Genomic DNA, 17707 nt, shown 5'->3' with positions numbered 1-17707 from the left:
GAGAAAATGATTACTGTAAGTAACGTAATCTTTAGCTCTTACAATTAACATTTGCCTTTATGAAAACTGAGCTTTGAAAACGTGTTTAACTTGTTTTAGCATTGTCTATAATAGACAACTAAAGACTGGTCTACTGTCCACCAGATTATTCTTTCCCTTATTTCATACTTTTTCTTAAATATTTGTAAGTACTGTTTTCATAAAATCTTTTACTTCCGTGAATATATTTTATTCATTAACTGTAAGTATTTTCAAAGAATGTTATTGTACCTGCAGCAACAGGTAAACCCCATGACCTCAAGGCTTAACAAGGTAGGAGTTTACTTCTTGGTCAGTGTGGGAGGGGCTCTACTCTACGCAATCATGCAGAGTCCCAAGCTGACGGAGGCTCAGCCTTCTTCACTATGGAGTTCTCAGATTCACTTGACATTGTCCAGCTGTGGATTGGGGAAGACAGCCAAGATTGCATGGGAGATACTCAGTGGATCAGGTGTAAAGCACTTCCCTCTCATTTCATTGGGCAGAATTCAGGCATGTGGCTGCTCCCAGCTTCTAGGGAGGCAGGCTTGTGAAACATCCAGGCAGACTGCCACAGTTCAGTGTCTCAGTTAAAAACAAAAGTGTAAATGCTTTCAGTGAAAATATATTGTAAGGTTCCCAGAGACAACTGCTCATAACCTTTTGGTATATTTTCTTAACAGTGCATTTTTTTCAATGCCTATTATCTCTGTGATTGTTTACCATAATACAAACGCACACTTGGTTTGTATGATCATATCACATATGATTTGTGATCATATGATTTGTATTTTAAAACTTAATGTTCTCATGTTATATAGATATAATTTAATATTTAATGTTATGCTAAGTACTGGGAATGCAGTGGCAAAGAAGACACTTTGTATATGAAGCAGACTACAAAATAAAAGACTCGCTAGGTAATATTCTTTCAGTTGAGTGGATATATCATAGTTTACCTAGTCGATGTCCTATTGTTGGAAAAATTTTGTTTCCATGTCTTTTTTTTTTTTTTTTGCTCCTAAAAATAAGGCTATAGGCAGCATATTTATATAGAAAGTTTTTCGCCTTATTTTGGTTTATTGTCTTAATTTCATTCCTAGGTTTATCTATCAAATAAAATTCTTAGGTCAAAGTATAAGAACATTGTTAAGATGCTTGAAATGATATTCCAAAAGTATTATAACTACTTAGATGAAGCAGTGACAATGAATCCCATCTTCTTGCTGTCATCAAATATTGTCATTTAAAAAACAGCTGCTTTTTTGGTAAATATGATTTTGTTTTTTACCCTTATGCTACTTCAGGGCAGAGGTTAAAGTAGTACCATGTGTATATAATTGGAGAAGGCAATGGCACCCCACTCCAGTACTCTTGCCTGGAAAATCCCATGGACGGAGGAGCCTGGAAGGCTGCAGTCCATGGGGTCGCTGAGGGTCGGACACGACTGAGCGACTTCACTTTCACTTTTCATTTTCATGCATTGGAGGAGGAAACGGCAACTCACTCCAGTGTTCTTGCCTGGAGAATCCCAGGGACGGGGGAGCCTGGTGGGCTGCCATCTCTGGGGTCACACAGAGTCGGACACAACTGAAGCGACTTAGCAGCAGTAGCAGCAGCATGTGTATATAATAGAAAACTCAGAAAATATAAAAAAGTCACAACCATACTTTCAGCACTTAGAGGCAACAAACTATTAATGTGTTCTTTGTAATTAAACTGTGATTTAAACACTAATATGTCTGCTTTTATAATGTGTACTTCTATGGGAGTGTCCCCTGACTCTGGTGAACTGTTGTAGTCCCATCTGCCGTAATGCCTGCCGCATTTAGTGCTCAGTAAATTGTTTTGAATGAACCACAGTAATTTTCAGGGATTATTACCTTCTAGTCTTTTTTTCCTTAACTTCTGTAAACATAGATGAAATTTTCTGAATTCATTAAATTTTCAGTTCAGTCCTTAGTCGTGTCCAATTCTTTGCAACCCCATGGACTGCAGCACACCAGGCTTCACTGTCCCTCAACAACTCCTGGAGCTTGCTCAAACTCATGTCCATCAAGTCAGTGATGCCATCCAACCATCTCATCCTCTGTTGTCCCCTCCTCCTGCCTTCAGTCTTTCCCAGCATCAGGGTCTTTTCCAGTGAGTCAGTTCTTTGCATCAGGTGGCCAAATTATTGGAGTTTCAGTAAATTTTAAATCCTTTAAAATAGCTTTGTAATTAGATCAAACAAATGACCTTATTATTGGAAACTTGTTTTTGCTTGTAATTTACACCTGATATTTCTGAGTTGATTTTCCACCATAGTAGGAAAACACCTAGTAAACTAGGTGACCACCTAGTAAACTAGGTGACCACCTAGTTTAGTCCACTCTGAGCAACATCTGATCAAACTTTGTTTTTACTCAACTTGTAGTAATTTACATAGCTATAATTGAGTACTCTAGAATTTACACATAAAATCATCAATACCTATTATATTGATCTTATATATTGAATTACATTTAACTAGATAATGGTGATAAAAAAGATTATTGCTAAGAAATTTTTGTTACTCTTAACCGTGTATATTCAGCAGATTGTATAATTATTGAATTCATTTTAATTAAACTTAAACAAAATTTTTAATTTGTCTGATATAAGTCAGATAAATGTTTAAAAGGGTTATTTCAAGGCTTCAGTGCTCAAAGCTTTATAAAGCTAAGTAACTATTCCTGAGTACTGTGTCTTGAAGAAAGGAAATTTGATTTGGGGATGTGTATCTTCATATTTTTAATATTGAATTTCTTTAGAATGTTATTTTTATTATTCTGCACTTAACTCTTGGATCACTTTCTGGATAATGTTCCACTTTATTTACACTGATTTTATGGACTGTGTTCATATTTCAGTATTTGACAAAGTAAACATAAGAGATTTGTTTTGTTTTCTTTCCTTTAAACAGGTAATAAAAACTTTAGATCCCAAATTAAATCCAGCATCAGCTGAAATAATGCTACTTAGAAAGCAGTTGGCAGAGAAAGAGAGAAGAATTGAGATTCTGGAGGTAAAATTTCCATATGCATTTATCCCCTCTTAATTCTGTATAATCCTAATAATTAACTGCTGTTAGCATTTTCCATTAATGATCAAGTTTCACAAGAACTTAGAAGAGTAGCACATTTTAGCACTCAGTATGGTTATTACAGAGCATCTCACTAGCCCACAAGATGGGCCTTTCCAAGCTTGTGTACCCTGCCGCATTGTATGTCTCTCTGTCTGTAACAGCCAGTCATATAGCTAGTCCTTCTTTCTAGTAGAGTTCTGCTATCATGCTCCTTTTAAAATCAAAGGATGGATGAGAGTTCATTTTTTTTTTAAAAAGAAACAAAGCTCATCTGGCACCCTACTCCAGTACTCTTGCCTGGAAAATACCATGGACGGAGGAGCCTGGTAGGCTGCAGTCCATGGGGTCGCGAAGAGTCGGACACGACTGAGCGACTTCACTTTCACTTTTCACTTTCATGCATTGGAGAAGGAAAACCCACTCCAGTGTTCTTGCCTGGAGAATCCCAGGGACGGGGGCGTCTGGTGGGCTGCCGGTCGCACAGAGTTGGACATGACTGAAGTGACTTAGCAGCAGCAGCAGCAGTACTCAGTTAACCAGATTCTTCTTCCCTTTTCTTCTCCCTGTAAGTCAACTAGGAAGGTTATGTTTTAGGGAAGTGTATTCATTTATCATTTTCTTTACATTATTTCTGAGCCATTAGATAGAGTGTGGTAAAAATATTTAAAGACTTGAAGACTTTAATATCCAGCATGTACACCAGCGTTATGGTGGCACTTGCTATAAATGCTTGTCCAGGCCATGTCAGGCATTGTAAAAAGCACTGGATAGAGGCATCTCTCGGGAGAAATACTATTCATTCTTCAGGATCCAGTTTGAATATCTCCTCTTCTATAAAGCTCTCCGTATATATCTTAGGCACAGTTAGTGATCTCTCCATAGTGACTCCATGTACTTTGAACTCATGAATTCATTCCATGATAGCATCTTTCTTTATGACATGTGTTAGAGTGTCTTGAGGACAGGGGCTGTATCTTATATCTCTGTACCCGCAGCATTCAGTATCACATCAATCAGAGGCCAAGGTTACAGCTTTAGTGTTAATATATGTTCAAGTTATCAACTTCCTCTCTAGTCGTCAGTCTGTTCATCCGTAAAATAATGGGACTTGAACTGAATGATTGCTGAACTCTAAGTTGCTCTGATTATTCACTTCCCAGTGAAAGCCCATGAGCTGAGTACACCAGTGTCGTTGCCTGACATGCAGCTCCCTAACAGCTGTGATGATAAAACCATGCCTCTAATACAGGGCTCTGAGGAAATCTTCAGTTAAGACCCTTCATATGGACTTTTAATTTATGGATGCGTATCTGTATACACACTGCAGAAGTAAAGAGCAGAAAGCTAGTGTTTATAGCAGAGGTTATTCTGTCTGCATTCTCCTTGGGCAGTCCTCCTGGAGTGCCTGTGATCCAGAAGATCATCTTACCTCCTTTGTTTCCTGTACGCTTTTTGTTTCATGAGCATCTGTAGGAACATTCACATGTTTTAGGTTATAACATTTTATATGAGTCAACTATATCAGGTGCTCAACAAAATTACAAAATCCACTGTACTAGAATAGTTAAGAAATGAATGTCAGTCTCTAGGCAAACAGATAGGGCCACAGCCAGTCTAGTATACAGACAGAACAATTGGTGCTTAAGCTTTACAGGAAATTTTAAAAGATTTTTCGGGTTATTTTTCCCCACATCCCTTTTCTCCTTAGTTTTGACTCCTCCACAGGTGCAGCTCTGTTTTGTCACTGAAGCCAGTGGTTACTTTTTTCTCTAGATAGAATCGCTCAGTTTTTGTTGTTATTGTTCAGTATCTGTTCTCCCAGTAAACTTCCTACATTTATTAGTCAGTCTTACTCTTTCCTAAAGGTGTTGGGCATATACTCTCCATGATTCAGCTTTACATTTTGTCTGCTGTATGTGCCTCCCAGCACATTCTTCACATTCTCTTGATCATGAGCATAATGAAAAAGTATCCATTTTTAGCAGTTTGGGTTTATTTCTGGGATATTAAATAGTCCTCGTATCTTTTTCCAGAGTGAATGTAAAGTAGCAAAATTCCGTGATTATGAAGAAAAGCTCATTGTTTCTGCCTGGTATAATAAGGTGAGTTGAAATTTAGCCAGTGACTGGATGTCTTGAACCATGCTCATCAAGCATTTTGACCATGACCCATGGAAGGAATCAGTGCAAATCAGAACATGCTCCTGTTTATGCACAGCTGAACAGAGTTAACCTGACTGTGTGTTGCACTCAGGTATTTTGTTGTATGATCTTTTATTTAAAAAAAAAAACTGATCATAATCCAAATTTACTTTATATTTTATTTTAATGTCCTTAGTTGATTCTGACTTTTTCAAAACCACTAAATTGATTTCATTACTCACTAACCTTTAAATTAATGTACATGAAGCATTAGTGCAATTCATAAACATTTTTAAAATTGCCTCATTTGAGCTAAAGCAGTTAATATGTTCTTCATAAAGGGTTTCTGTGGAAATACAAATATCTGTATAATGCAAAATTAAGTGTTACTAGTGCTCAGCATTTAATATCCATAAAGCTGATCTCAGTATGCCCTTTATTGTATTTATTTGTTTTAGTCCAGACACTGCTCTTTAAGAATTATCTGTCTGTCCTAACAAAGAAAGTAGTATAAAATAATTTGAAATGCATTTTATTTTGTTATCCTTAGTGGGATGTTTTCAAGAGTAGCATTTCTTGATGTATATGGTTCTTTTGGGTATTCTAACCAGCTAGCATAGATAATAACACAGCCATTGTCGACCTTAGCTGCTGCTGCTGCTAAGTCGCTTCAGTCGTGTCCGACTCTGTGCGACCCCATAGACGGCAGCCCACCAGGCTCCCCTGTCCCTGGGATTCTCCAGGCAAGAACACTGGCGTGGGTTGCCATCTCCTTCTCCAATGCATGAAAGTGAAAAGTGAAAGTGAAGTCGCTCAGTCGTGTCCGACTCTGTGCGACCCCATAGACGGCAGCCCACCAAGCTCCCCCATCCCTGGGACTCTCCAGGCAAGAACACTGACGTGGGTTGCCATTTCCTTCTCCATCGACCTTAGCTACTGTGTATTTATTGATAGTGTGGGAGAGTTTCGGACTCTCAACCTGTGAACCCTGTACTTCATCACGTGGAGCTGGCTCTCCTTCCTCAAACATGCCTTCTTCTTTCATGCTATCATACTTTTTGTCTGTATTCTTTCCATCCCTCCTCTGTTTGATAAACTCTGCCTTAATTTAGCAAGACCTTGAAGGAAATTGTGTGAAATGTTCCCAGCACCTTCCCTCATGGGTTATCCATCCTAGTTAAGATCAGAGACGATCTTATTTATTATTTTCCTTGTTGCTCTGTGGCCTCTTGACACATAAATCAGCAAAGATACTAGAGCCAAATAATGCATTATTTAGTCATTTCTCAGCCTGTGTTTTTTGAGCATTTAAATGGCAACCCACTCCAGTATCCTTGCCTGGAAAATCTCATGGACAGAGAAGCCTGGTGGGCTGCAGTCCATGGGGTCGCAGAGAGTCAGGCACGACTGAGTGACTGACACTTACCCTATGTACTAGTTACTAGTGAAGCTGTCACTGAAATGTGGTCTAGTGAGAGAGGAGTAATGACTTTCCTTAGTAAGGAACGCAACAGCCCACAACTACAGTAATTGGTCATGTACAGATTTACAGCTAGACCATAGTAAATTTGAAGTAGTCTGTTATTCTCAAACTTCAGCATGCGTCAGAAGGCTTGTTAAAATACCCTACCGGACTTACCTGCAGAGGTTCTTAGTCAGTCAGGGTAGAATCCATAAGTATAATTTGCACTTTTAAATTCCCAGTGGTGCAGGTATTAATCCACGGGCCACACTTCAAGCACCATTGATCTGAGCTGTTCTCTTGTGCTGTGTCTGCTCATAGTGGCTGGAATAATGGCCTGACACGAGTGTTTGCCTTGGAACTTTTTTTGTTGTTTTTATACTTAAGCTTAATTCTAGAACATTATTTTAAGCTATTGTTTTTAAAGATTTCAAATGTAATGGATTAAAATAGAGAAACTGGGTTTTATGCCCTGGTTTTCTCCTATCTTAATGGGTATTATCATGTGCAGATTAGCTTCTGAACTCTTATTTTTCTCTATAAGAAGTGAGGAAAACACCAGCTTTAGAGAATTGTTTTGAGGATTAAATGACTTTGTATAGGTGGAAAGCACTTTGCAGACTCTAAATAGTCATTTATTATTTGTTTATTTGTTTACTTTTGTTCAGAGTCTAGCATTCCAGAAATTGGGGATGGAATCTAGACTTGTGAGCAGCAGTGGTGCTTGCAAAGACACGGGGGCCTGTGCTCCTGCCCGGTCTTTCCTAGCACAGCAGCGCCACATCACCAGCACCAGAAGAAGTCTCTCTGTTAAAGTTCCTGCTGCGACAACTGATTAAACCGCAAAAGAACACATAAACAGAAGTGCCCTTAAAATGTTTTGTATCTTTCAACTAACTGCATGGTTGAAAAGAAGTGTATGTTTCTGGATAGCAGCTTTTTTAAAATCAAAATGTATGCAATTAATCTTGCCAGATTAATATGGAGACAGAATTTAGAAGTAGCTATCTGGGGGAGCACGTGTGAGTAATTGGAAGATATAATAAGGTAAACATCTCAAACGTTTGTCTTTGGAGAGTATTATATTATTTCACATTGACTTAGTATATTTTAATGTTCTCAGTTGTAGCAGTAACTAATTTGCAATGTGTAATCAGTTATATGCAATTTAAAACTACTGTTCTGGTCCATATAAAAATAGTGAACAGGTAGGCACATGGAGAACTATGCAAGAGTTATATTTTTTGATTAAAAATACACAGATATTACCTCTGACCTCTCATTCTGTCGTTGAATGGGTATATTTTATCATGTAATGGAAAATAACATTTGGAAGATTTGACTATATTGAAATGACTTCTCCATAGTAGAGTGACTATTTGGAAATGTTGCAGATTTAGACAAGGTCATAGTTCTCATATGTACCTACTATAAACAAAGGCTTCTGTATAGCATGCTTGAAATGTTAAGGGTATGGACTTTTGACTTTAAGAGATGACTTTCGGACGGGAAGCAAGCTGAAAAGTCTACTTTGTGTGAAATGCCCACACTATATTTAATATAATTAATGAAGATTACAATTATTGCTTTAAAGCATAAAATTATTATTGTTTTTAAGCGAAAAATTAAGAGGGCTTCTCGTTAAAAAAAAAAAAAGATAGTAGTTTACCTCTTCACTGAAAAGAGAGTGTACAGAGGTAGAGTGAAGGGTCAATTTGGAATAAGTTTTACCTTGTTTACTAATTAAGAAACCTGTCTTGGGCTGAGTTTATGGTATTCAGTTCATATCTGCCCAAAGCTCTTTTTCTCAAAGGTGTTACTCCATTATTTTTAGTTATTTTTAAGAGTCACACTTTGGAATTTTAATTTGAGTAAAATCTGTGCTGTCCAATAATGTAACCAAAAGCCACGATGTGGCAAATTGATTAAAACTGAAAATTCAGGTTGTTGGTTTCACTAGCCACATTTCAAGGGCTCAACAGCCACGTGTGGCTAGTGGCTCCAGTACTGGACAGTGCAGATGTAAAATGCAGAAACCTCCAGTGGACAGCGCAGTACTTGATCTTTTTATAAAAACCTGGAATACTCGATGTTAGAACACAAAGATGGAAAAAAAAAGAAAAATGTTAGGACGATATCAGACATGAAAAGGAATTGAATTGTGATGTAACCAGCATCTTACATTCCTTTCAGTTGAATACCTTGTGTTGTGACATTCACAGTTAATTTTTCCAGAGCTGTTCACAGTTACAGTACCGATCAGCACAGGTCTAGAGCGGGGGCCAGCAAACTTTCCATAAAGGGACAGATGGTCGATATTTCAGTAAATGTTTTAGACTTTGTGGGCCATATAATCTATTGCAAATACTCATCTCAGCTGAAAGTATAAAAGCAGCCACCATACACAATATGTAAATAAAATAGGTGTGGTTGTATTTCAGTAAAACTTCGCAGAAACCAGCAGTAGGCCAGACTTAGTAGGCTTATAGGCCTCTGTTAAAGATTTTATTCTTAGCCTCTTAGCCTTTTTGTTTTTTTGAAAATACGAGTATTGTTCCATTTATAGTATTATTCAGATACTTGGTTTTTAGATTCTATACCAGTAAATGTTTCTAATCATTGAAGATGTAAGAATTTAATACTCTATTTGGGTCTCTGAGATTAGGGAGCATCTGCCAGGATATTTTGTTTTATCAGGGTTACTTCTTTTGACTACCTCTTAGATTTTGGTGTTCTTTACTGGTGGTGCAATTATGTTGTTGGGTTGCATTTTCCTATATTTTTATAGTCTGTGCTTGCCTGTGACTTTTAGTGAAATGAAACTATTTTAGCATGCTAATTAAATTTTCCAAGTATTATAGCATTTTGGTACATTTTGGTCAATGTAAGACATCTGCTCCTTTAGTGTTTACTACTTGCTGTAATTGAGATTTCAGAAGCTCTTCAAGCTCCCTTTTAATGAAATCAGTTCTAAAACGTCAATTTCAATAAATTAGAATTTTCACAGTCCAATTGCTTATAATTTTCCAGTTATTATATTTGAAATTTCTAAATAATTCATGCAATTTCTAAATAAGGATGTGAGGCTAGATTCTTTTTTCCTAAATAGAGAGAAAGCAAATTTTGTGATTTATCACTTTTCTAGTTGATAGAATTTAACATGCTCAATATGTATTTATACTTATAAATTACTAACATAATTTAAAGTTCTATATTATTGTGATTATTATATGGAAATTCAGGAACTGATCAGAAGTGAGAGTCTTTTCCACATCTGGTTAATATAGTGAGATTGACACCCTGTGGGTGGTAAAGATAAAGGAATTATTAATCTTAGAGAAAATGCTGAAAATTAAAGATCATTCCCAAAGTGGTTTTACTTTATAATCACTGGGACATTCCATTCCTTATCAAATACATAAATGCTGAATTTCTCTTCCCTTTATCTTTTTAAAATAAAAGTGTGTATACATATGACAGTGATGTTTATCCTCTGCTTAACTTAATGTAACGCAAAATATTTCAAGTTCATTGTATTTTTTCAATGAAGAAGACTGTTGAACTAATGATTTAAGATACATTAAGAATTAATGTCTTGTCTAGAAACATTAAACTGAGAATCCCTTGCTAAGATGCCCTCATCTTTAATAACTGGAGTGCTAAGTTGAATGTCAAATAATACTTCTACTTCTATACCTGTTTCTACACCTCTGGCCCTATGGGATGGCTTTTAGGCCACAATATTATCTGTGTTAGGTTCTCTGTATGTGTATTTAATGAATAACATTCCTATGTAAAAATGTGTGTATGTGGTTTTATGCATACATTCATATTGTGAATCTGTACATTGCAAAGAAGTAAATTTGTAAAGCACAACCATAAAAGAAAATAGTGTGCAGTTATTGAACTTGATGTATCTTAAATGTAATTTTTAGTTTATAAAAGGTTCTTTCTATTTTCTATGGCAAAGACTTTGACACTTAAAAAATAGAAGTGATACTGGATTTATTTTTGTAAGTATTTAGGATATTATTTTAAATAAATGATTGTCCAATATGATGGTTGTCAGATGTTTTAAGTAAATAAACTTTCTGATTTTGTGTCTGATATGTATTTTTAGTGGGTACAAGTGCACATTTATTTGCTGCTTTAAATAAAAAACTTAAATATTTAGACTGGTAAAGAGAAAATAATTGCATTCATTCTAATTTTGTTTTACATTTGAATTTTTTTTGGTGAATGAGAAGATGTGTAAAAGTGATTTTTGATGTATCATTTATGTCCCCAGTTTGCATTATCATGGACTCTAGAATTTTTTTTTTTTTTGCAAAATCTGATACTGTCCTTTAATATTCATTTTTCTCTTCTTTCTTTAGTCACAGAACCCCATACTTTAGCTTGTTACATTTACCAAGGGGAAGGCATGGGAAGGAGGTATGGATTAACTACTTGCCAAATTCCTTTGTGGGGCTTTCCAGGTGGGGCAGTGGTAAAGAATCTGCCTGCAATGCAGGAGACCCGGGTTCGATCCCTGGATTGGGAAGATCCTCTGGAGAAGGAAATGGCAACCCACTCCAGTATTCTTGCCCGGAGAATCCCATGGATGGAGGAGCCTGGTAGGCTACAGTCCACGGGGTTGGAAAGAGTCAGACACGACTGAGCGACTTCACTTTCACTCTAGATACCTAGGTTTATGTACATACTCTACAGCTCTCTGAGGTTCCAGATTATAGGGGATAACAAAAATATAATGAAGTGAAACTTCCAGGCATCACCCTGCACACAGTAACATGTTCAGGAATAGAGCTACGGTTGGATCCTTAAACTAATTTTCATGGTGAAGTGCTCCATTCCCTTGCCCACCTAGGCTGCAACAACTTGCTATCAATAAGTGGTTAAACGTTGTAAATTAGATCACTTGTCTCGTTTCAACTCAAATTCCAAGATAAAATGAGAGATCTATTTTTTCTGTAACTTTCAAAGTCTTTTTCCTAGTGACCTTAATGCAGTCTACCTTTTTTAAAAAATGTGTCTGTCCTGCTACACTAAGTTTCTTGAGGTCTTTGGCCATATCTGGTTCATTTCTGTTTCTCCCACAACACTTGGCACAGTATGTTCCACAGAGTCAGTAAATATGCACTAGCTGAACGAGAATTGCTGATGCTGGACAGAATGTTTTCTGCCCTGGACATCAGGGCAGGGTGTGTTGGAAGGAGTATCTAAATAGGCAAACAACCCTCTACCCACAGATTCGATAAACTTCACGAAACTAGAGACTCCTACACACTGGGTGACTAAGAAAATACCCATTGAAACAGGTGGAATGGCTGAGCCACCCTTCCCATGAACTTCATCATCAACAGCATGCCATACAATTGGCATTTGGGAGGAAACTGTCAGCCACCAGCTTCAACTTGAGTGAAGGGTTTGGACCACACATCTAGCATCCCAATTTTTATGGCTGCCTCCTGAAGGACTGGCTTCTAATCCTTTGGGAGCTGATGGGGCCTGGTCTTTGCTTGTTCCCCAAGACCTCAAGGAACTATAAGGTAGTTTTAAACTTGTGCAACACTTGCCCAGCTCCTTCCCCTTGGCTAGGTGCTGAGTGAGCAGGCAATAATACTCAGGTCCCACCTGCATCCTGGAAGGGGTTGACTGCTCATGTCACTGCCTTTCCCAACTGCTGTCTGAGGATTTGCCTTCTAACCAGCCTGCATCTGGGAGCTAATGTTAGAGTTATTCGCTCAGTCATGTCCGACTCTTCTCAGCCTCATGGACAATACCCTACCATACTCTTCTGTCCACGGAATTCTCCAGGCAAGAATACTCGAGTGGGTAGCCATTCCCTTCTCCAGGGGATCTTCCAGGGATCGAATCCAGGTCTCCCACATTGCAGGCAGATTCTTGACTGAGCCACCAGGGAAGCCCCCTGGTGCTAATGGGTATTATCTGGGGGCTATTGGGGTAGGTAATTATTATGCTTCGCAGCTTAAAGGGGCATGTGGGCATTTCCTTTGGTTTCTCATTGGCTTGCTCCAGTGAAAATCCAAGCCTCCAGCTTCTCCCTAGAAAGAGCTGAACTGTACAGTCAATGTCCTCACTTTTCCAGCTGGCTCTTTAATGGTTTAACTTGCCTTTCTTTGGGAGGCCTGCATTAGTCACCCAGGGTTAACAGAGAAGCAACAATTCTGAATGGCCCTGCATGCTTTTCCCATCACACTCCTCAGCTCACTCCAAAATACCCAGCTCTCAGCTACACTTTAGGACGAGTTAAACTGCATACTGGTGCTCTGACTTACAGTTGCTGCCTGAGGATCTGATTTCTGACTTGCCTGTCTCTGAGAGCCCGCAGGACAGGCAATGACCAGTCTACTGGGAGTTTAAACAGGTATGCAGGCACTTTCTGCAGCTCTTACCCTCCCCTGCCTGCAACAGTGATAAAATAAAGCTCCCAGCTTCTCCCTAGAGGAAGTTGAACTTCACATCAAGACCCCCACTTTCCAACTGCTACCCAAGGGACTGCTTTTAACCCACCTATGAAACCTAACGTTACACAGCATTTGCTAAGACTCTGGGAGAAATACAGCAAAGCAACCATTTGAAAGAGTGGTTGGTCTGAATAAGGGTGCAGAAATTTGCCACAGTTCTTCACCCAAGTTCATTGTATAGCAAGTGAGTGATAAACTCCAGCTTCTGATGTCTCACTTAGAGAAGGACTTGGTTTACTCATTTAGTGCCCCAAGTTTTCTAGCTGTTATTTGACCTACTGACTTGTCACCTTTTCTGAGGACTTGACATTCTTTATTTTCCTGGGGGGAAATAAGAACAAAGATGAAAGTTTGGACAAGCACAGTAGTCTGAGAGGCACTCAGAATCTCTGGCCAGAATAATTGGTGAGGTTTATCTCATACTATACACAGAAAGTCCATGAAGCCTGGGAGAGGTGGGTGTTTTATCTGATGTGTAGAAATCAACAGAGAGTCAAGGAAAACAAAGAAGGAAATATGTTCCAAATAAAAGAACAAGATAAGTTTCCAGAAACTGATGCCAAATAAAATGGAGATTGGTGATTTACCTGGCAGGGAATTCAGAATAATGGTCATAAAGATGTTCACCAAGGACTGAAGAGGAATGCATGAACAAAGAATTTCACACAGAAAATTTTAAAAAGTACTAAGCAGAAATCGCAGAGGTAAAGAATACAATAGCTGAACTGAAAAACTTTAATGGGCTTCAAAACAATAAATCAAGCTGATAAAAGCATTGACAAACCAAAAAGACTGGCTGTTGGAAATCAGAGGGTAAAAAGGGAAAAAAGATAGCTTAAAGGACTTACAGAAAGTTCAGAGAGTCCCAGGAGGAGGAGGGGACTTCCCCGGTACATCAGTTGGCAAAGAATCTGCCTGCAATGCGGAGGACCCTGGTTCGATTACTGGGTCGGGAAGATCCCCTGGAGGAGGGTATGAAAACCCACACCAGTGTTCTTGCCTGGAGAATCCCCATGGACAGAGGTGCCTGGCAGGCTACAGTCTATAGGGTCATAAAGAATCGGACATGACTGAGCAGTGAAACAGTGGAGCAGCACAGGAGGAGAAAGAAAGGGAAAGTTTATTCAAAGAAATAATAGCTGAAAACTTCACAAACCTGGGAAAAGAAACAGCCATTCAGGTCCATGAATCCTAAAGGATACCAAATAAAATAAGACCCACACCAAGACACATTACAATCAAATTATTAAAAGGTTAAACAGAATTTTGAAACAAAAGAGAAAGTGATTTGTTAGGTACAAGGGAAGCCCCATAAAACTATAAGCAGATTTTTCATCAGAAATCTTGCCCTCTAGAAGGGAATGTGATGATATATTTAAAATTCTGCAGGGGGAAAAAACTGCTAGCCAAGAATACTATATCTGACAAAGCTGTCCTTCAAAAATGAAGAGGAAACAAAAGACTTTCACAGATAAAAGCTGAAGGATATTAAACAACATAAGAGCATAAGAAATTATGAAACTCATTGATAAATGTAAATATATAGACAAAAACAATTCTATATTACTATTACAGTGGTGGTAAATCATTTTTCATTCTAGTACAAAAGATTGATTAATGGATACACAATATAAACAGATGTAAGTTGTGACATTACCATATAATGGGGGAGGAGAGAAAGATTTGTTTGCAAGTGAAGTTATCTTAAATAGACGGTTACAACTATATTTTATATAAGCCCCATATTAACCATCATGTACACCACACCCTATCCTGGGACCAATTTGTCCCTGACCCTTGAGTGATGAGAGGGGAGGGCTCTGCTCAGATGCATAGGACATCTCTTACAGAGGGTCACATCTCCAAGATTGAAAAGCATAACAAACCTACCACATACATATAAAAACTAATGTGGTGGCAGGGGAATACATATGGGACAAAAGAACAAGATAAAATCACAGAAGAACTAAGTGATGTAGAGACAGGCAGTCTACCTGAAAAAAAGTTCAGAGTAATGAACGTAAAGGTGATCAAAGAACTCAGGAAGAGAATGTATGCACATTCTCACATTCAGAGTGAGAACTTAGAAGTTTAAAAAATACTTAGAAAATATAAAGAACAAAAAAGCAGAGTTGAAGAATATGATAAGTGAAGTGAAAAATACACTACAAGAAATCAAGTTGGCCAGATGATGCAAAAGAATAGATCAGTGAGCTGTAAGACAGAGTAGTGGAAATCACTGCTATGGAACAGAATAAAGGGGAAAAAAATGAAAAGAAATAAGAGCAGTTTAAGAGACCTCTGGGACAACATCAACTGTGATATTCACATTATAGGGGTCCCATAAGGATAACAGAAGAAAGAACCTCAGAAATACTTGAAAGATAATAACTGAAAATACTCCCTAGCCTGGGAAAGCAAACAGTCAACAAGTCCAGAAATTCCAGAGAGTCCTATACAGGATTAACTCAAGGAGGAACACACACACACATCACAATCAAAATGAAAAAAAAAAAGAAAAGGGAATATTAAGAGCAACAAGGGGAAAGCAACAAATAAAATACAAGGAAATTCCCATAAAATCATCAGATGATTTTTCAGCAGAATCTGCAGGTCAGAAGGGAGTGGCATGTCATATTTAAGGTGATGAAAGGGGAAAACTTGCAACAATAATACTCCGAGAGGCTCATGTTCAGATTTAATGGAGAAATCAAAAGGAAAATTTAGAAGAATTCAGCACCAAACTAGTTTTACAACAAATCCTAAAGGAACTTCTGTAGGCAGAATAAAATAGAAACAATAAAGTATGGTAAAGGCAAACAGTAAAGGTAGGAAACCATCTGATCCTAAACTGATGAGCAGGTTAAAAGACTAAGGCAGTGAAAAAAAGTTCATGATTGGGCTTCCCTAGTGGCTCAGCTGCTAAAGAATCCGCCTGCGAAGCGGGAGACCTGAGTTCGATCCCTGGGTTGGGAAGATCCCCTGGAGAAAGGAAAGGCTACCCACTCCAGTATTCTGGCCTGGAGAATTCCCTGGATTGTATAGTCCATGGGGTTGCCAAGAGTCGGACACAACTGAGTGACTTTCACAAGGTAGTAAAATCACTTGCATCCACAAAAAGCAAGCAATTAGATGTAAAATATGATATAAAAACAGTAATCACAGGCAGAGAGTACAAATGCAGGGTGTTTAAAATGCAATTGGAATTAAGAGATCAGCAAGCAATATATATGATTGCTCTAAGTTGCTGATCTACAGCTATATAGATTGCTATACAAAAACTTTACAGTAATGTGTGTGTGTTAATCGCTCAGTCATGTCCCACTCTGCGACCCCACAGACTGTAGCCCGCCACGCTCCTCTGTCCATGGATGGTAATGGCAAAGCAAAAATTTATAATAGATATGCACATTTTAAAAAGTTTCTTCCTATACACACTCTGCAAAATGCTGATCAATTGTGTTAAGCCTGGGACTTAACTTGTCAATCAAAAGCTGACAATCAGTTTTCAAGAAAAGATCACACCCACCATATCGTTATCCCAACATGGGGCTTGGGAATAAATGCCCAAGATGGGGTTTAAGGTAAAGAGGCACATAAAAAGACAGAAAACACGTCTACATTTGTTCCCCAAACCTGCCTTCCAGGTTTACTTTATTTTGCTCACATTCTTCTTAGCTCTGGTGTCCAACGCCAAGGTAGTGTTTCCGTAGGTAAACCAGATGAATCGTTTCTCCATAGAACCCTATTTGTCAGGAATTTACCTGCCCTGCTGACTTCCCAGGAGCTAGTCTGAGGGAGAAGCAGGATAAGCTTGCTCAGTGCTACCAGTGTGAGGGCCTTTCTGGCCTAGGTCAGTGGCTGCCCCCGGGCCCAACTTCTAACTCTTATCCACCATTTGGCACCAGTTTGACCCAGGCCATCTCAACAGGCCAGAAGCAAGTCCTCATCTAAGGAAGGTCATAGAAGGAAGCAGATCAGAGCTATGACTTTTATGATGTGCTTTATGATTTCCAAACCACTTAAAATCCATTCTTTCCTCTGATATTTACAGCAATTTTTCCTTTAGAGAAGGAATCATTGTCCACTTTAAATCTTCTGGATGAAAATGGAATCACAACGTAACTGATTTCTTCAAGGTCCCACTGGAGACGGTAAAGCCTGAATGCAGTTTCCTGTGTCTGGTTCCTATGATCTGTCCTAGAGGTGCTGGATGCTGTTCCCTCACTTCTGAGCAGGCCCCGAGCCTTGAGCGGGGACAGGCCCATTCTTCCTGCTCTCCTTCACTCCCCCGCCCCAACAACTTCACCCTCGGGGAACAGCACAGAGCCGGTGGCTGACTGGGGCAAGGGTCAAGCTAACTCTGAACTTCAGGCTCAACTGCTCATTCTCTGGAGGCCTGAAGGTAAATTTTTGCAGAAGTGAGGTAAAAAAAATAAACAACTCAGTCCTGGCCAACTGTTCTCCAAGGCACATCCGCTTTCCTGAAAGA

General features: G+C 38.6%; 2 protein-coding genes across 3 annotated transcripts in view; one reads left to right on the top strand and one right to left on the bottom strand.

Moving 5' to 3' along the window:
- Positions 1 to 10900, top strand: part of HOOK1 (hook microtubule tethering protein 1) — a 71631-nt gene extending 60731 nt beyond the window's left edge. Inside the window, exons 20-22 of one of the 2 annotated variants that reach the window (XM_027537093.1) lie at positions 2963 to 3064; positions 5158 to 5226; positions 7396 to 10900. In XM_027537093.1, coding sequence (XP_027392894.1) covers positions 2963 to 3064; positions 5158 to 5226; positions 7396 to 7566 — 342 coding nt within the window. In that variant the 3' untranslated portion in view covers positions 7567 to 10900. The remainder of the gene's footprint in view (positions 1 to 2962; positions 3065 to 5157; positions 5227 to 7395) is intronic. The other variant, XM_027537094.1, reaches the window with a different exon arrangement.
- Positions 10901 to 17201: 6301 nt separating this feature from the next.
- Positions 17202 to 17707, bottom strand: part of LOC113889809 (cytochrome P450 2J2-like) — a 31525-nt gene continuing 31019 nt past the window's right edge. The window contains exon 9 of the mRNA XM_027537091.1: positions 17202 to 17699. Within this exon, the coding sequence (XP_027392892.1) occupies positions 17521 to 17699 (179 nt within the window). The 3' untranslated portion in view covers positions 17202 to 17520. The remainder of the gene's footprint in view (positions 17700 to 17707) is intronic.

This window comes from Bos indicus x Bos taurus, chromosome 3 (genome assembly GCF_003369695.1).
Source record: "Bos indicus x Bos taurus breed Angus x Brahman F1 hybrid chromosome 3, Bos_hybrid_MaternalHap_v2.0, whole genome shotgun sequence".
Taxonomy (NCBI): domain Eukaryota; kingdom Metazoa; phylum Chordata; class Mammalia; order Artiodactyla; family Bovidae; genus Bos; species Bos indicus x Bos taurus.
This window is presented reverse-complemented; position numbering and strand designations above follow the sequence as displayed.